This window comes from Macrotis lagotis, chromosome 8, assembly GCF_037893015.1.
Source record: "Macrotis lagotis isolate mMagLag1 chromosome 8, bilby.v1.9.chrom.fasta, whole genome shotgun sequence".
NCBI lineage: Eukaryota > Metazoa > Chordata > Mammalia > Peramelemorphia > Peramelidae > Macrotis > Macrotis lagotis.
In genome coordinates this window covers 13,053,246-13,069,269 of record NC_133665.1, presented here as the reverse complement: position 1 = coordinate 13,069,269, position 16,024 = coordinate 13,053,246, and the positions used below count along the sequence as shown (strand labels likewise).

General features: G+C 38.1%; 1 protein-coding gene across 3 annotated transcripts in view; it reads left to right on the top strand.

The window, feature by feature from the left end:
* EMP2 (epithelial membrane protein 2) overlaps positions 1 to 16,024 on the top strand; it is a 75,153-nt gene that overhangs the window by 52,558 nt on the left and 6,571 nt on the right. For all 3 annotated transcript variants that reach the window (XM_074196389.1, XM_074196387.1, XM_074196388.1), the window contains exons 2-3: positions 12,042 to 12,169; positions 14,896 to 14,986. In XM_074196389.1, coding sequence (XP_074052490.1) covers positions 12,092 to 12,169; positions 14,896 to 14,986 — 169 coding nt within the window. In that variant the 5' untranslated portion in view covers positions 12,042 to 12,091. The remainder of the gene's footprint in view (positions 1 to 12,041; positions 12,170 to 14,895; positions 14,987 to 16,024) is intronic.

The following is a 16,024-nucleotide window of genomic DNA, read 5'->3' as shown; positions in this document are numbered from 1 at the left end:
GCAGGTATTATTATTCCCATTTATAGTTGAGGAAACTGAGGCAAACTGAGGTTCAATAACTTGCCTAGGGTCCTATAGTTATTAACTATCTAAGATCAAATTTGAACTTAGGTCTTCTAGACTTCAGACCTAGGGCCAAGGTGACTTTAAAAGCTACTGCACAGAATGCCTCAGTCAAGGTTAGGTTAAAGTACCATAAGGGATCAATGACCTGTTTCTGAAAGAACTTGGAGATTGAGTATAATAGGGTTTGCAGAGTTTTAATGAATGGGGATAACTGTGATTGTTTTGGAGACAGGGAACCTCGTTTGCTCTCATGGAGGAGGGTGAGATACTATCCATCTTCCCCTCTGACTATTTGATCATAAACCTTTTGGAATGAAATCAAAGAATCTCTCTAGGGTTCTCAGTCCTCCCCTTGGAGACCAATGTCTTATAGGATAAATAGAAACCTCTTAATCTTGTGTTTCATGCCCTCTACAATCTGGCTCCTATATATTTCAGTTTTATTGAAAATGTACTACTATGTTGTTTTACAGATTCTGTGATCTAGTCAGATTCAATGGTTAGGTATTCCCAAGACACTCAATTTCCTACCTCTTCACATTAACCCAGGCTACCTCTCAGGATTGGAAGGTCTTTCCTCCTCCTTTCCACTCCCTTCCCAAGATTCAGCTCAGGTGCTACCTCCTTCATGAAATCTTCTCTAATTCATATCCCGATCTCCCCACATCATTATTGTTCTCTACAATTTTCTTTACAGTGTTTGGATGCATGTTGTAAACCATCAGTAAAATATAAGCTCCTTGAGGACAGGAAATGTTCCAGTTTTGTCTGTATCTCAGGGCCCCTAGAACAATGTTTTGACTATTGTATAGTTTATTCTTAAGAGATTTCTATTGTATTAAAGCAACTTATCCAAGGTCACATAAATAAGAAATAAGTATTGGAACTGAGACTTGTACCTAAGTATCCTGACTAGTCCAGGCTGCTCTGCTACAGAGTTGTCTGCTTTTAGCTCACTACCTTCCTCTCCCTTAGTGATGAAGAACATTTTTTCCAAAATTAAAACCACTTTCAAAAGTAGGGCAATAAAGAGCATTTGCACTCCAGCAACTGATAACAAACATTATTGGAAGCAATAGTGAACATTAGTATGACACTTTACAGCTTATATAGTCTACATTATCCCATTGGATCCTCACAAAACTCCCATTTCATGAGATGAAGCAACATGTTGTTATAACTATTCTATATATAAGAATGACTTTCAAAAGGCAATACAGTTAGTAAGTGGTGAGGTCAGGATTAACTGGAACCTAGAGCATCTGACTTCTAGATGGTTATTCCATGTGGTCTTACAGGACTTCTCAAATTATAGTATAAACAAGGAAAAATTTAGATCTTCAACAGGTTCTATTTTAATCAAGACGTATCCTAGCTTCATCACTACAGTGATGTCTGTGAGTCAGCATGGGTTCATCATGAAGCAATCATGCCCACTTCATTTCCTTTTTCAGCAGGTAAATAGACCAAAAGATTAGTGGCATGATTTAAACATACTTTATATGGATTTTGGCACATTATTAGAGCAATGAAGGGACATAAGCATAAAACAGTTTATCAATTGGAGTGAAAGAAATAATGGACAAAAATAAAAACAAAACAAGAAGAAAGAATGGAGATGATGTGGAAGAAAGTGTTATGTTTGTCTCTTTCTACTCTCACCACATCATCGTTATCTCATATATCCGTTCTACTGCAACTGCCACCATTCTAAATGAGGTCTCTATTGATACATCCCAGGACTACTTGTAGTAGTCTCTCTGATAGTTTTTCTTGATTCTCCAACTAGTAAACTGCTTTATGCTTATGTCCCTCCTTTTCTTAAAAATCTTGCGATTACTAAGCCAAATTCAAATGCCATTGCATATATGTGTGTGTGTGTGTTTATATGTATGTATATACACTCTGTTTATGCATTGCACCCATACATATACCATAAAACATATACCATATATAGAATGGCTCACTTTTTCCAAGTTGGTCTGACACTTTCCTACCTTTGTACTGTTGATTCCACTGTCCTCTGGCCTCTCTTCCCTCTACATACTCTACAATTCAGTGATAATGGACCCTCCCACACAACACTAACTCCTGACTCTTGAGTATTTTCATTGATTATCTCCATAACTAAGAAGTCTCTCCTTCCTTATCTTTGTCACCTGCCTTCTCTGACTCCCTTCACATCTTCCCTAAAGTCCTAGCTTCTATAAGGAGTCTTTTCTGGTTCTCTTTAGTGCCTTTACCCTGAGTACCCTTAGTGCCTTTATCCAATTTATCCTGTATGTATCTAGTTTCTAATATAGATGTTTGCCTACTATTTCTCTCCTTTCTGCCTCTCCATTAGACTGGGCTAATTGAAAATCTTTTGTTTTATCCCCAAGAGTTATTACAATACCTAGCTCATATCTTCTATCCTTAGTCTGTTGAATTCATGCTCATACATTAAAGCCATTTCAAATGTTACCTCCTTCTTGATACCTTCCCTTAGGAATGATTTTTTTCCCTGAGACCTTACAGTGTGATATTCAATAATTATAGCTATGACTAAACTAAAAGCTTCATGAGGATAGGGACTTAAATTTAATTTTTGTTTTCTTTTCAACTCATAACATAAATTTCTCTTCATATTGTAGGCTCTTAAATGTTTCTTCAGTGAGTGAATAAAAATTAGGTGATGGAAGAGTTAGGTAGATTCAGAACTGGTTAAAAACACAGATGCAAAGATGGATGACTAGTAGATTATTGTCAAAGTGGAAGAAAGTCCCTAGCAGATGCTCCAGGGCTCATTCTTGGCATCCTTCTGTTCCACATTTTCATCATCATTTTGTATGAGTACAAGTGGGAAGAAGCATAGGGTAATGGTTGAGGTTTCGATTTTTAGTCAGGAAAACTGAGGTTTGAATCTCACCTGAGACATTTGTGAGCTATGTGACTCTGGCCAAGTCAATCAGTCTCTCTGGGCCTAGATAAGGAAGCTGAACTTGATGAACTGACCCCCTAAGGTCTCTGTCAGCTTGAATTTTATGATCCTATGACTCTATAAATGACTTGCATGCTGAATTTGTAGATGGCATGAAACCAGAAGAGTGAATATGGCAGATGACAGAATCAATAACCAGGATGACCTTGACTGACTTAAAAGAATGAATTGAATTTAATAAGATGAAATTTAATAGGGAGATATGTAAAGGTCTAAACTTAGGTTAAAAAAAATAAACTGTCCAAGAATAGAATTGAGGAGGTGTGGCTGGACAACACTTCTTGTGAAGAAAACACAACAACAACAATTTAAGTGTTGTAGTGGACTGCAAACTCATGATGAGTCATCAGAATGACATGGAAACCAAAAAAAGTTATTAGCATCTTAGACTGCAAGAATAGAAATAGGGCATTGAAAAGGTGCAAGGTCAAAATCCTGTTGTACCTTCTTCTGATCAAAGATTAGTTCTTAATATTGGCTTCAGATCAGGCTGCCATTTTTTGTTTGAGGTTTGTCTTTTTTCAAGGCAGTAAGGTTAAGTGACTTGCCCAAGGTCACACAGCTAGGTAATTATTAAGTATCCGAGTCCAGATTTGAACTCCAGGTCTCATGACTCCAGGGCCAGTGCTCTATTCACTGTACCAACTAGCTGCCTCTTGGCTGCCATTTTGAGGAAGGGCATTAATAAGCAAGAATACAACCAATTAGAAGAGAAGGATCTAAGAAGGGGAAGGTGAGCGTGCACATAACTATAGCATACAAGGATTGGTTAAAGGAACTGGGGATGTTTAACCTGGAGATGAGAAAACTTAGGAAAGACATAATAACTGTCTTAAAGAAGTGGTGTCAAACTCAAAACAGACTCTATAGATAGCATTTTGACTTGGAAAGTGACATAGGTTTATTATGACATTATGTATATTGTACTGTATTTTTATTTAAATATTTCCTGATTATTTCAATTAGCCACTTGAGGCTAATTAACTCAGTCACCCTGGCATTCCTTTACAATATATTTTTATAATAAAGAAGTATAACTAAAAAAATTTTCAACATATTGGCCATGTGTTGTGACCTTGGTGTTGGTGTGCACCTGAAAGCTATCAGTTCTTTTCCAAGATGAAAGGGATGTTTCACTATTAGCTTTGTGAATAACCTCACAAATATTGAACAGAATCATTAACATTAGAACTGGGAAGAAGAACCTTGGAGGACAGGTCCAGCGCCCCCCCCCCAACTATACTTTGGTTCAATGAAATGTCTAAGTTTATTCTTTTTAAGCTTAATGTCTTTTTTTAAAAACCCAAGGAATCTAAAGAAGTGAATATTGAGAGAGAGAGAGAGAGAGAGAGAGAGAGAGAGAGAGAGAGAGAGAGAGTGCACTTCAAATAGAGCAGAGGTATGGAGAAGGGAACTGAGCAGTATGTATAAGAAACACCAAGTTGGGGAAGAGAATAAACATTTCTATAGGACCTAGGATGTGTCTGGAACTTTGTTATCTCATTTGACCCTCCTTAACAATCCCTGTGAAATAGATGCCGTTATTCTCACTTTACAGTTGTGGAAACTTTGGCTGAGAGAGGTTATATTGTTTAGGGTCATTCAGTTGTGTCTTAGGCCAGGTTTAATCTCAGGTCTTTCTGACTACAGCCTCATCATTCTTTCCATTAAGCCACCAGCTGCCTCAATATAGCAAGTATGACTGGACTATAGAGTATATAAATGGGACTAATATGTAAGAAGACTGGAAAGAGCAAAACCAGGAAGACTATATATATATATATATACACACACACACACACACACACATATATATACATATATGTATGTGTGTTTATGTGTAAAATGACTACTGTAAAGTCAACAGAAAGACAATAAAAAAGATTACACTGAATGCTGTGCAATTAAAATGACCTAGTATGATCCTGAAAAAGGTTTGAGTAAGTGCACTTACTATTACAAGGTGGAGGACTAAAGGTAAAAAATATTTCTTGTGTTAGCAATCATGGTTGATTAGTTATGTTGTTGTTGTTCAGTGGTTTCAATCATGCCAAATGCTTCATGACTCTATTTGGAGTTTTCTTGGCAAAGATACTGTAATGGTTTGCCATTTCCTTCTCTCGCACATTTTACAACTGAGGAACTGAGGCAAAGAGGGTTAAGAGACTTGCCCAGGGTAACACAGTTAATAAGTGTCTGGTCTTCCTGTTAAGGAAGCTGAAATGTTACAGATTCAAACAATTGAATTGTGGAGCTAGAGAAGATTTTTGAGATAGCAAGGAGAGCAAATCAGACAAATACTTAAACTAATTCAGACAATTCACTGAACAGTCAAACATTGAAGCTGAAAGCTTAAATACTTTGGCCACATAATGAAAAGACAGGGCTCATTGGAAAAGACCCTGATGTTGATAAAGACTGAAGGCAAAAGGAGAAGGGGATGGTAGAAAATGAGATGGATAGATAGTGTCATGGAAGCAACAAGTATGATCATATAGAGTCGGACACAATTGAATTGCCGAATAACAACAGTAAAACTTCCTAACTCCAGGTCCAGTGGAGTAATAGCTGTCCTTATAATGAACTGCTTTTTTCATTATTTCATTATTTCTGTTAAAAGAGATGACTTTCTGGATTGGAGAGGGGAAAAGACTAGATTTGCAAATGATTGGGATAAAAACAAAAGAAAAACTAAATACGTACAAAAAGAAAGACTGCCCCATGTGTACTGAGGACAGGGTTTACATTTATTCTTATTATATCTCATCATGTTAGATTGTCATAATGGATAAAGGTTTGACCTCAAAGCTAGGAAGACACCAAGTCTTGCCTCTGATACATACACATGTGACCCTGGGCAAGTCCCTTAACTTCTTAATACTCTAAGCAACTCTCTAAGACTTTAAGTTGGAAAGAAGGTGCCAAGAAGGTAGAGGGAGTTTTCTCACCTCCGAGTTTCCAATATTCCACTATTCTATCCTATTGAAGTTATTTTTTTTGAATCTTCATCCTTTCATCCCTGCTAATTTCATGCCTTCCAAAACTCTGAAAAGCATCCTCTCCCTGTCATCATCCAAGACACTGATAAAAATAGAACAGAAAAAAGATGACCTTACAGAAAGCTACTGGAGAGCCCCTGGAGGAATTGACTTTCATTCATTAATCAGAATTAATTAAATCTCAATCCTTTTTGCTACATACCATCCCGAACATTGCTCTACATTTTTACCTCTTTGACTGATTTGTTCTCTTACTGAGGATGCACATGGAAGGTGGCAGTAGTTGAGTGTGATTGAATAGAAAGCAACACATTCCAGTGATGTAGTTTTGTTGAGGAAACCATTTGATCTGCATCAAAAGCAGTTCTGAGTCACAGAATGACAACTCATAGGATCTGTTGAGACTTCTGGAGCTGGAATAAATCTAGAAAGATCATCTGGTCCAATCCTCTGAGTTCAGAATGGCAAACATCTGCAGCAAATGGGACCAAATTCATGCTTGTAGGGCTGCTTACAATTCTTTAGAATACACACTGTACCATTTAGCTACCCCTCCTTTTTTTTGAGGTAACGTACTTAAATGACTTGCCCAAGGTTCCACAGCTAGTAAGTGTCATGTTTGAACTGACATTTTTACTCAGGTCCATCTGACTACAGGGCAGTCTATTATATACACATCTATCTATCTATCTATCTATCTATCTATCTATCTATCTATCTATTTTCCTTATACTGTTAGCTGTAGTTAATATTGGGACTAAATGGGAAATGCACTGGTTCTGGGAGGTGAGAAAAGAATAAGCATTTGTATAGCACCTTATAAATATTTTCCCATTTGATCCTCACAACAATCTTGAGAGACTGGAACTATTATTATCTTATTTTACAGTGGAGGCAAAGAGGTCCAGGTCATATGTCTAGTAAGGATCTGAGGCTGAATTTGAACTCAGAGAATTCTAAATACAAATCCAGTGAGCTGTCTAGTTGTCTGTTCTCTGGAATCTGAGAACATGAGTTTAAATCCTACCATTGATGCTTCTCTCCTTTTTGGTCTTGGGCTAATCACCTGACTTCCCTGGGTCTGTTTCTTTATTTGCAAAATGAGGAGTCTGCACTAGGTTATCTCTAAGTCCAATTATTCCAGTTCTAGATCCAAGGTTTTATGATACTATGGTCTTTGGAGAGGTTATGGACCTTCTAATAATTTTGTGATCTTGGTCAAAACTTTCCCCTTCTCTGGGCTTCAGTTCCCTTATCTGGGAACTGAAGTCTAAGACAATGGCAAATCATTCCTGTATCTTTGCTAAGAAAATTCCAAATGGGGATTTGAAGAGTCAGATTCAGCTGAAATGACTGAACAATAATGATAAAATATGTTACAATATATTTTACTATATTATAGGGTATGTGGGGAAAATAACATATATACAAATAAATAATATAAAATAAATAGATACAAAATATATAAAAGATCATGGAGAGAGAGCATCACGGGGCAAAGAAAGGAGGCAAAGATAACTCCTGAGCAGAACATCTGAAGGAAATTGTGGGTTCTAAGCAGTGGACATAAGGAAGGATGACATTCTTGGCATGGGGAATAACCTGGGGAAAAACATGGACTTGAGAGATGGATTTTATATAAGAGCTAGAAGATTAATGACTGTGTGAAGGGGATTAGTGTATAATAAGGTCATGGGTTGAGACCAGATTCTGAAGGGCTTTAAATATCAAATAGAGGAGTTGATATTGGATTGTTGAGATAACAAGGAGCCAGTCTAGATTCTGACTCCTCTTCTCCTTCTGATGATGATGAGCCCTCCGAACTGACCCTTAGGAAGCTGGCACATAGTCACAGGACTTCTTCAGTTTGCTAGGATCTTTTGAGAGTTTGGGATTTGTCCGTGTATCCATAAGAAAGGCTCACTTCCATGACAGAATGAACCAGTGAGGTATTGTTATATGGGATCTATTTTCATTTGAGTGGTACCAAAAGTCAATGACTTAGGAATTCAGAGATAGGAGAAAGTATTGTGACTTGTAGTGGACCTGGAGAAAATGGGACTTGCTCTTGGCTTTGAAGGATGGGTAGGATTTGGACCAAGAAAGAGAAGCATTTGAATGCTCCAGACAGGGGGAACAGTGGGAAGAATGAGAGGGATGTCGGAAATTGTATGTGGTATATTCGAGGGTGTTGAGGAAACCACTGTATCAATTGGGAAGCTTTTCCCTTTTCCTCCCATGTGGTTCTATTCAAAAAGGAATTAGCATGCCCTGTGAAGAGGTTTGGAAGCTAATATTAAACTGATTAAAGACTAGGTTTTAGTCATTCTATGCAAAATAACTGATCTACAAAGGGTGAGTTTCACAGAAAGGGGGAGTGAATAACTAGAAAACTTGGTTATCAAGAAAATTCTCTCCTGACTGGGAAAAAAGACAGAAATGCAGTATATAAAAATGCAACATATAATCTCATGATATTTTCCCCTTTTCTGTTTGCAACAAAGAACAGAGAGTATTCAGGGTCTTGACACTGAAGAAACCAAGATATGACATAGTGGAAAGATGATTGGACTAGGAGTCAAAAGACCTAGGTTCTATTCCTGGTTTTGCCACTCATGAACTGTGTACCCTTGGACAAATTAATTCATCTCTCTGAGCCCCAAGAGGTTCCTTTAGAGGAATTTTTAGAGGAGCCTTTCCAATGCTCACATTAGAGATTGAGGCTGATGACCTGGTTCAACTTTGCCTCACTTAAATCTAATTAATGCTTAAGTCAATACTTCAATCTTTGATGCCACTGCGCTCTTTGAAAATGAAGGAACAATAACAATTCCATAATTCTATGAATCTCCATCAAGTCATATGGGAGATGTTCCTCTTCAAATTCACCTTCATTAAAAAAGAAGGTGAAGGGAGTTCAGGTCCCTCTGGGAGGGAGATCAAAGCATAGATAAGGTTCTAGTTAAGGCAATTAAGGAAAATAATTAAAAGATTTGATGCCAAGTCAGACCATAACCTAAGGTAGTATAGGGATTACTATAAGTAATATGTATACCTTGGAAGGTTCTCAGTTTTAAGGAAAAATTCAGGGTTAATTCAGCTTGGTTTTAAAGGAATCAGCTTTAAATAGTAAATGAAAACATTTGGAGTTTAGCAGAAGAATGTTGCATAACTTGTACTTGGGTCTTTGTACCTAGAATGCACAAATGGTCCTATGAACTCATTCATTTTAATGCAGATCATAACCTTTCCATAACTGCCCATACTATGTGATTCCTGTCTCTATTCTTCCATAAGTTTGCTGCAGAAGATCCACCCAATGTCTTGGGGGCTTTCAAACAATAGTGAATCTACAAGCATTTTGTAAAATACCTACTTTGCATTAGACACTGAAGTTACAATTACAAAGGAAGGAAGGAAGGAAGGAAGGAAGGAAGGAAGGAAGGAAGGAAGGAAGGAAGGAATTCTCAATGTGGAAATAAAATCTCAATGGCTAGGAGAAGTTTATCAAGGGGACATAGGGAGTTTTTGATAAATGATTATCTATTCTACTGTATTAGTATAAACGTAGTAGTAGTAGTAGTAGTAGTAGTAGTAGTAGTAGTAGTAGTAGTAGTAGTAGTAGTAGTAGTAATATCAGTGGGAGAAACAACTTTATGAGAAATAGGAACTGTCTATTTTTCTCTATTTGTATTTCCAGGGTTTACCACAGTGTTTGGTACATGTAAACATTAACTAATTCTTTTATTCATTCCATCATGATATTAAAAATATTTTGTACCAAATATTATGTACCAAATGAAGTTTCTTTATATTTTTATTTTATTTTATATTATTATTTATAATTTTATTTCCTATGTGTACATATATAAGGCAAACCTAGAATTTATTGCCTTTCATAGTTAATAGGAGTCATTGAAGGTCTACTGAAAGTTCAGGAAAAGTTGATGAGAAAAAGTTGAAAACCTGGACTTTAAAGGTTATAGTACAGTCACAACGAGTAGAAGCAAAATGGAAGGAGTAAGAAAATAAATGTTTATAAAGTACCTACTATGTGCCAATCACTTTGCTAAGCACTGGATCCCACTTGATTCTCACAACCCCGAGATATTGATGCTATTATTATGCTTATCTTACAGTTGAGGAAATTGGGGCAGACAGAAGTTAAATGACTTGCCTAGGGTCACATGTCTAGTGTATCAAGTCTTCCTACCATGACAGGTAAGAGGTAAGAGCAGATTGTGAGGGGCCTCCCATCTTGTAGACAGTAGAGGAGCCACAAAAGATTTCTGTTCAAGGAATAATAGGATAAGATAGTGCTCATACTCGTAACTTAGCAGTAGGGTGTGGGAGGAGCTGGGCACTGAACTGGTCTTCTTCCCCTCTCCACTGGTATTCATGCCTAGCCAGGCTGACTGCCAGAAATGTAACACAATGACAGACAAATGAAAATTCAATCCTATTTCCTGACACTTGGCACTCTGTCAGGTACATTATTGATGGGATTTTATCCACTGTTATCTCTAACTGTTTAGCTTTGATACCCACTCATATTGGGTCTCCAGGAGGGATGCTGACGTTTTCATTTCCATATTTAACAGCTGGAGAGAAGGAGGAAAGAGCTCTTTCCATCAAAAATCATTTTCATTGTCACATCATCACACGACTAGGGTTTTCCTTTGTGTGGGGTGCTTGAGTTACCCGGCCTCCTTAAGTTGGCAGTTTGCCTTACCCAATTCCTCATGTAGGACTTTGGCATTCAACATGATGGCAGCTGACCCAAGAGTCTCTTTTATCAGGGCTAGCCCCACCATCTCATTGGTTACATTTGCATGGTAGCTGATTCTTAATTTTTTTTCCTCAGGAAAGGATTCTTTATAATTTTGAAAGATAGAAATGCCTATTAGCCAAACCGTTTATCCTCCAAAGGAAGAATGTACAGTTTATCAGGCCATATCCAATGGAGGGTTTTCCTATAAGTGACTACTGTAGTTAGTCAACTGATGGTTAGTATACAGAACCCCTATGGCAGGGGTGGCTAGACTCATCCAATTTCCTGACCAAGGCTAGTATTCTCTTTCATACAGAGATGTATCACAGGCCAGAAGGGGAAATGAGTGAGAGAGCATGGGTGGGTAAAGAATAAATTTCTAGGCCTAGAAAGTAAACCAAGTCATACATGAACCAGCTGGACATTAGGAGGTAGATGAGCAGCCTCATCTCTCTTTGGATGGTGACCTATTATGTTTTTGGTACTTATAAATCTGGAGTGAGGTATGACACATTTCTAAGTTTAAGAATTCTTACCTAACCTTTGAATGAATGTCATCTCAAACAAATCTTAAAAGCCCAAATTCTCCCACTGCATTGGAGCCATTGCCACTTCTATTGCCTTGTGTCTCTCTCTTGGACTTTGATGACTTTGAAGAAGAGAGTGAAGCTGATGATTTTACATAACTCTCCTTCACTTAAATCCATTTCACTTGCAAATCAATATACTTGCCAATCATTGGTCCTTTTCAAGTATGGAGAATTAACAGCAATAGTCTAAAATTTAAATGGCCCTTCCTCTTCATCATCCATGAGGAGCAATTGGGAGATGGGCTTAATTATAAGTATTTTTCTTGAGGGGGACTTGATCTGTGTAATTTTTAGTTCAGGAAATGCAAAATATTTAAACCAAACATTAAGAAATACAAAATGCAAAAGGGATGATTGCCCACAATCCTATTGAAAGAGTTTTAATATTTAAACTTTCTTTAATCTCTTGTGTTTATACCAGAATTGTCCCTCAGTGAACAAATCCTGTGTCACACCAAGCTCTCCCTTGTAATAAACAGTTACACAAAATTGATTTTTTTTTTAAAATGACAGTATCATGTAACAGCATTTTAGGATTCTAATCCCTGCTTCTCTTTGGAAAAGGGAGAGGTGTGCAAAAGAATCTTATAAAGAGTGTGTTTATAGACTTGGATTTGTTTGTTTTGTTTGAACAGCTTTGCCTTGATTTCAAAGGGGATCTCCTCCCCTATCCCTCACTGTGAGAATGTTGGTGCTTCTGGCTTTCATCATCTTGTTTCATATCACCTCGGCAGCACTGCTGTTCATCGCCACCATCGACAATGTAAGTTCTTTTCCCCTAAGCTCCAACCTCACAACTACAGTCATAAAACCCCAGAATCACAGTCTCATAGACTTAAGATTCAGAAATGGTCTTAGCAACCTCCCACTGATTAAGAAGTCCCTTATATATGGTTGTCTATTTATTTATCCCAAGTCCCTCCTAGTCAGGAAAAGTATGACAAGTATTGGGGAGAGACCTGGGCAGAATGACAAAGTGACAATAATTTATTTCAAGAATCCACCTCCTTGTTCCCCAGGCACCCCAGTGTCCTCATGTTGCCTCTCTTGGCCAAGGCTTTTCCCTGGGGCACTTTGCCTCAGCCTATCTTTCCCAGCAATGTCTCTTTCATGGACTTTTCCTGTTGTCTTGGTCCAAATGAAAACCTGTCCAACTTAGTTACTCACATTCATGGAATTCAAGAAATAGATATTTAGGCACAATGGCCATAAATTGACCATCAACAGTTTATATTGGATAAAAGTGTTGTTGTTGTCATTTCCAGTTGCTTCTGACTCTTCATAATCCCTTTTGGAATTTTCTTGGCAAAGATACTGGAGTAGTTTTGTTATTTTCTTCTCTAGGTCATTTTACAGATGAGGAAACTGAGGTAAACTGGGTTAAGAGTCTCAGGTCACAAATGTTTGAGGCTAGATTCAAACTCTGGAAGATAGTCTTCCTGACTCCAGGTCCAATACTCTACACACTGTACCACCTACCTGCCCAATAATACTATGCAACGCACAAATAAACACTCATACAAAATGGGTGTAAAATATATGTGCTTTACTGGAATTCCTACTTTGACCTAGTACAAAGAACACCAAAGACACAAAAGTCATAGATGAATCCCAGGAAATCAGCTCATTCAAGCAGCTGACTGGTTCTGGATGGCCCATAGATGGTAGAAGACTCTGGAATGGCATTCTGAGATAGATGGAGGAATCTAGAGACTTTTATGAGTGTACCTTTGTTAAATCTTTGGCTAACCAGATAAGACTAAACAAAAGGTTTGGCAGAATTTTTTTTTTGAGTTAGGAACTGCTCTTACGGATAGTAATAAGGATTATATGGCATTCAAGAAGGACTAGCACCTCTGGTGTGAGGTGTTGAACCCTGTTCAGGGCTGCTCACCTACCTTTGGTGTTCACTGGACAACTAACTCTCACCTGTGACTCCAAGAAACTGCAGCATAAACACCAATCACACCCAGTCACACTTGGTAGATGGGCTAAATTGGGTTGAGGGTAACTGATGGACCACAACCCCTTTACTGGTTTAGGAAGGTGCCACCCCAAGCATGTGAAGACTTCCCCTAGTGGAATGGATGGATGAGAACCATTTGTTCCAAAAGTCATGAAGGTGGTTGAAGCAAGTGCTATGGAGTGCTTAGAGTTTTATTAGATATCAAAGACACCAAGGTCATCCACTACATCTGACTTTTGACTTGCCACTGCACTTCAATGACTCTGGGAAAGAGGCTTTTAAATTTGTACAACACTTCTCACTTAAATTCGTTTCACCCAAGACTCAGAATATCATGATGTAAGTGTTATTTGTCCTCCTTCAAAAATGAAGGACAAATAACAATAAATCATTCTGTTTCACTTTTCCCTTTCCCTGGGCAAGAGATTCTCCTCCATTTGGTCTGCATCCCCATCCTATTTCTCAACCCTTAGGACATGATCCTAGGTACCATGAAAGGTGAATTTACATTTATATGTGTGCTATCTATAATGGTGAGAATTTTGAGGATCCCTAGTAATTTAAAATTTGGGGGATAAAAACATCAATTTCCTCAAAACAAATTTGTTAGTTAGGATTATTGATTTGTTGTTCAGTTGTATCTGACACTTAATGACCCCATTTGGGGTTTTCATGGCAACTATAGTAGTTTTCCATTTCCTTTCTGGTTCATCTTACATTTGAGGAAACTGAGAAGACAGTTAAGTGAGTGACTTGTCTAAGGTCACACAGCTAATAGGATCTGAGGCCAGGAAGATGAGTCTTTCTGACTCTAAGTCTGATACTCTAGCCATTGTGTTCTTGTAGGACAACTAGTACACTTTGCAGATGAGGAAACTGAGACTCTGAGGGGCAGAGCGATCTTTTGAAAGCTCCAAACTGTATTACATAGGCTCCTCCATCTAGGTATAGACAGTGTGGTGGGGGTTGAAAGAATGTCAGTTGTAATAAAAATTAGGATAAGTTCAGGCCTTGCTTCTGTCACTATGTGACCTTGGGCAAGTTATTTATCCTCTCTGAGCCTATCTATATCAGGAATTTCCACATTTCAAGTCTCGGTCTTTTGACTCCCAGAAGGATGAGGGAGAGCTCTTTTCCTAAGCAAGTATCCACAGACAAGGATTTTATTCTGGCAGAATTAGCCATCCAAACTGATGGGGGCGGGGTGTTGTCTAAGGCCCCAGGAGGTGAAAAAGGCTTAATGTACCTGAATTCTTATCTGGATTGTCCCTTTTTGATTTTAGAATAATCCACTGGGGTTCCCAAATCCCATCTTTGGCAGCTGAGGTAGAGATTGTTCAGGAAAAGAGAAACCCATGAACAACATCATCAATTAACAATCATGGAGGAGGAGAACAGCACCAGCAAAAGACAAAGGCTTTTGACTTGAATTAGGATGGCAGTGTGTGGGCAGGCCCATGACTTCATCACATCGAATGACTCTAACTGCCTCAACCTTTTCTCTATTTCTATTGTGTGTACAGGCCTGGTGGGTAGGAGAGGAATTTTTCGTAGACCTCTGGAGAGTATGTCACAACAATACAAATTGTACAGAAATTACCGACAGTTTTGAGGGTGAGTATTATGCTGATTCTTGTAATTATAAACTGACATTGAAAGGTTTTCTAAAGGTTATAAAGTTCTTTAAAAACATTATCTCCTATGAGTCTCTCTCTGTGGTAGGTTCTGCAGGTATGAGTATACTCATTTTGAAGATGAGAAAACTGAGGTTCCTTGAGGTTAATTTAACTCTCCGATCTGTGCCTTGGTCCTGGCAGCCCTTAGACCTATAATGCATGCTCTTCTCACCTACTCCTCCTCAGAGAATCTCTTTCTTCATTTAAGACACAAATTAAGCACCATCATCCAGATACATCCAGTTCTTCCTGAATTTTCCCCAACTACTTTGTATTTAGCCACTTTGTACTTATTCTTCATGTATTTATTCTATAATGCATATGTGTTCTCATTGTCTCCAGTATTAGAAGGCAGGTTCTTTGTAAGGAGCCATTGCTTTTAACAGTACAGTGACAGGCATATGGGATATGCTTCATACATTCTGTTATTTGATCTGCCCATAGTCATATAACTGTATGAAATCAATGGAAGGTAGGTACTTCAGATAATTTACACAGCTTTAAGATGAAGAAACTGAGGCTTAGGAACATTGAGTAACAAGTCCCATGACTGGCATCGCTAATGTCAGAAGTAGGTCTTGAACTCTGGTCTTCCTGATTCCAAGTACAACACTCTATTTACCCTTACAGGGTGCCTCTAAGTTTTTGGGTTTTTTTTGTTCAATCATTTTTCAGTTGTTACCCCATTTGGTGTTTCTTGGCAAAGATACTGAAGTCATTTGCCATTTCCTTCTCTAGCTACAGGTGGGGAAACTGAGGCAAACAGTTTCATGACTTGGCTAAGATCATATTGCTAGTAAGTATCTGAGGCCATCTTTGAATTCACAAAAATGAAACTCCCTGGCTTCAGATCTGGTATATATCTATCTACTGCAATACTTAGCTGGCCCCTCTGTAACTGATAAAAAAAAAATTCATGGTCTACACTGGAAAAAAAGCTTTTATTTTCAGTTGCTTGGCCTTCCCCTTCATCTCT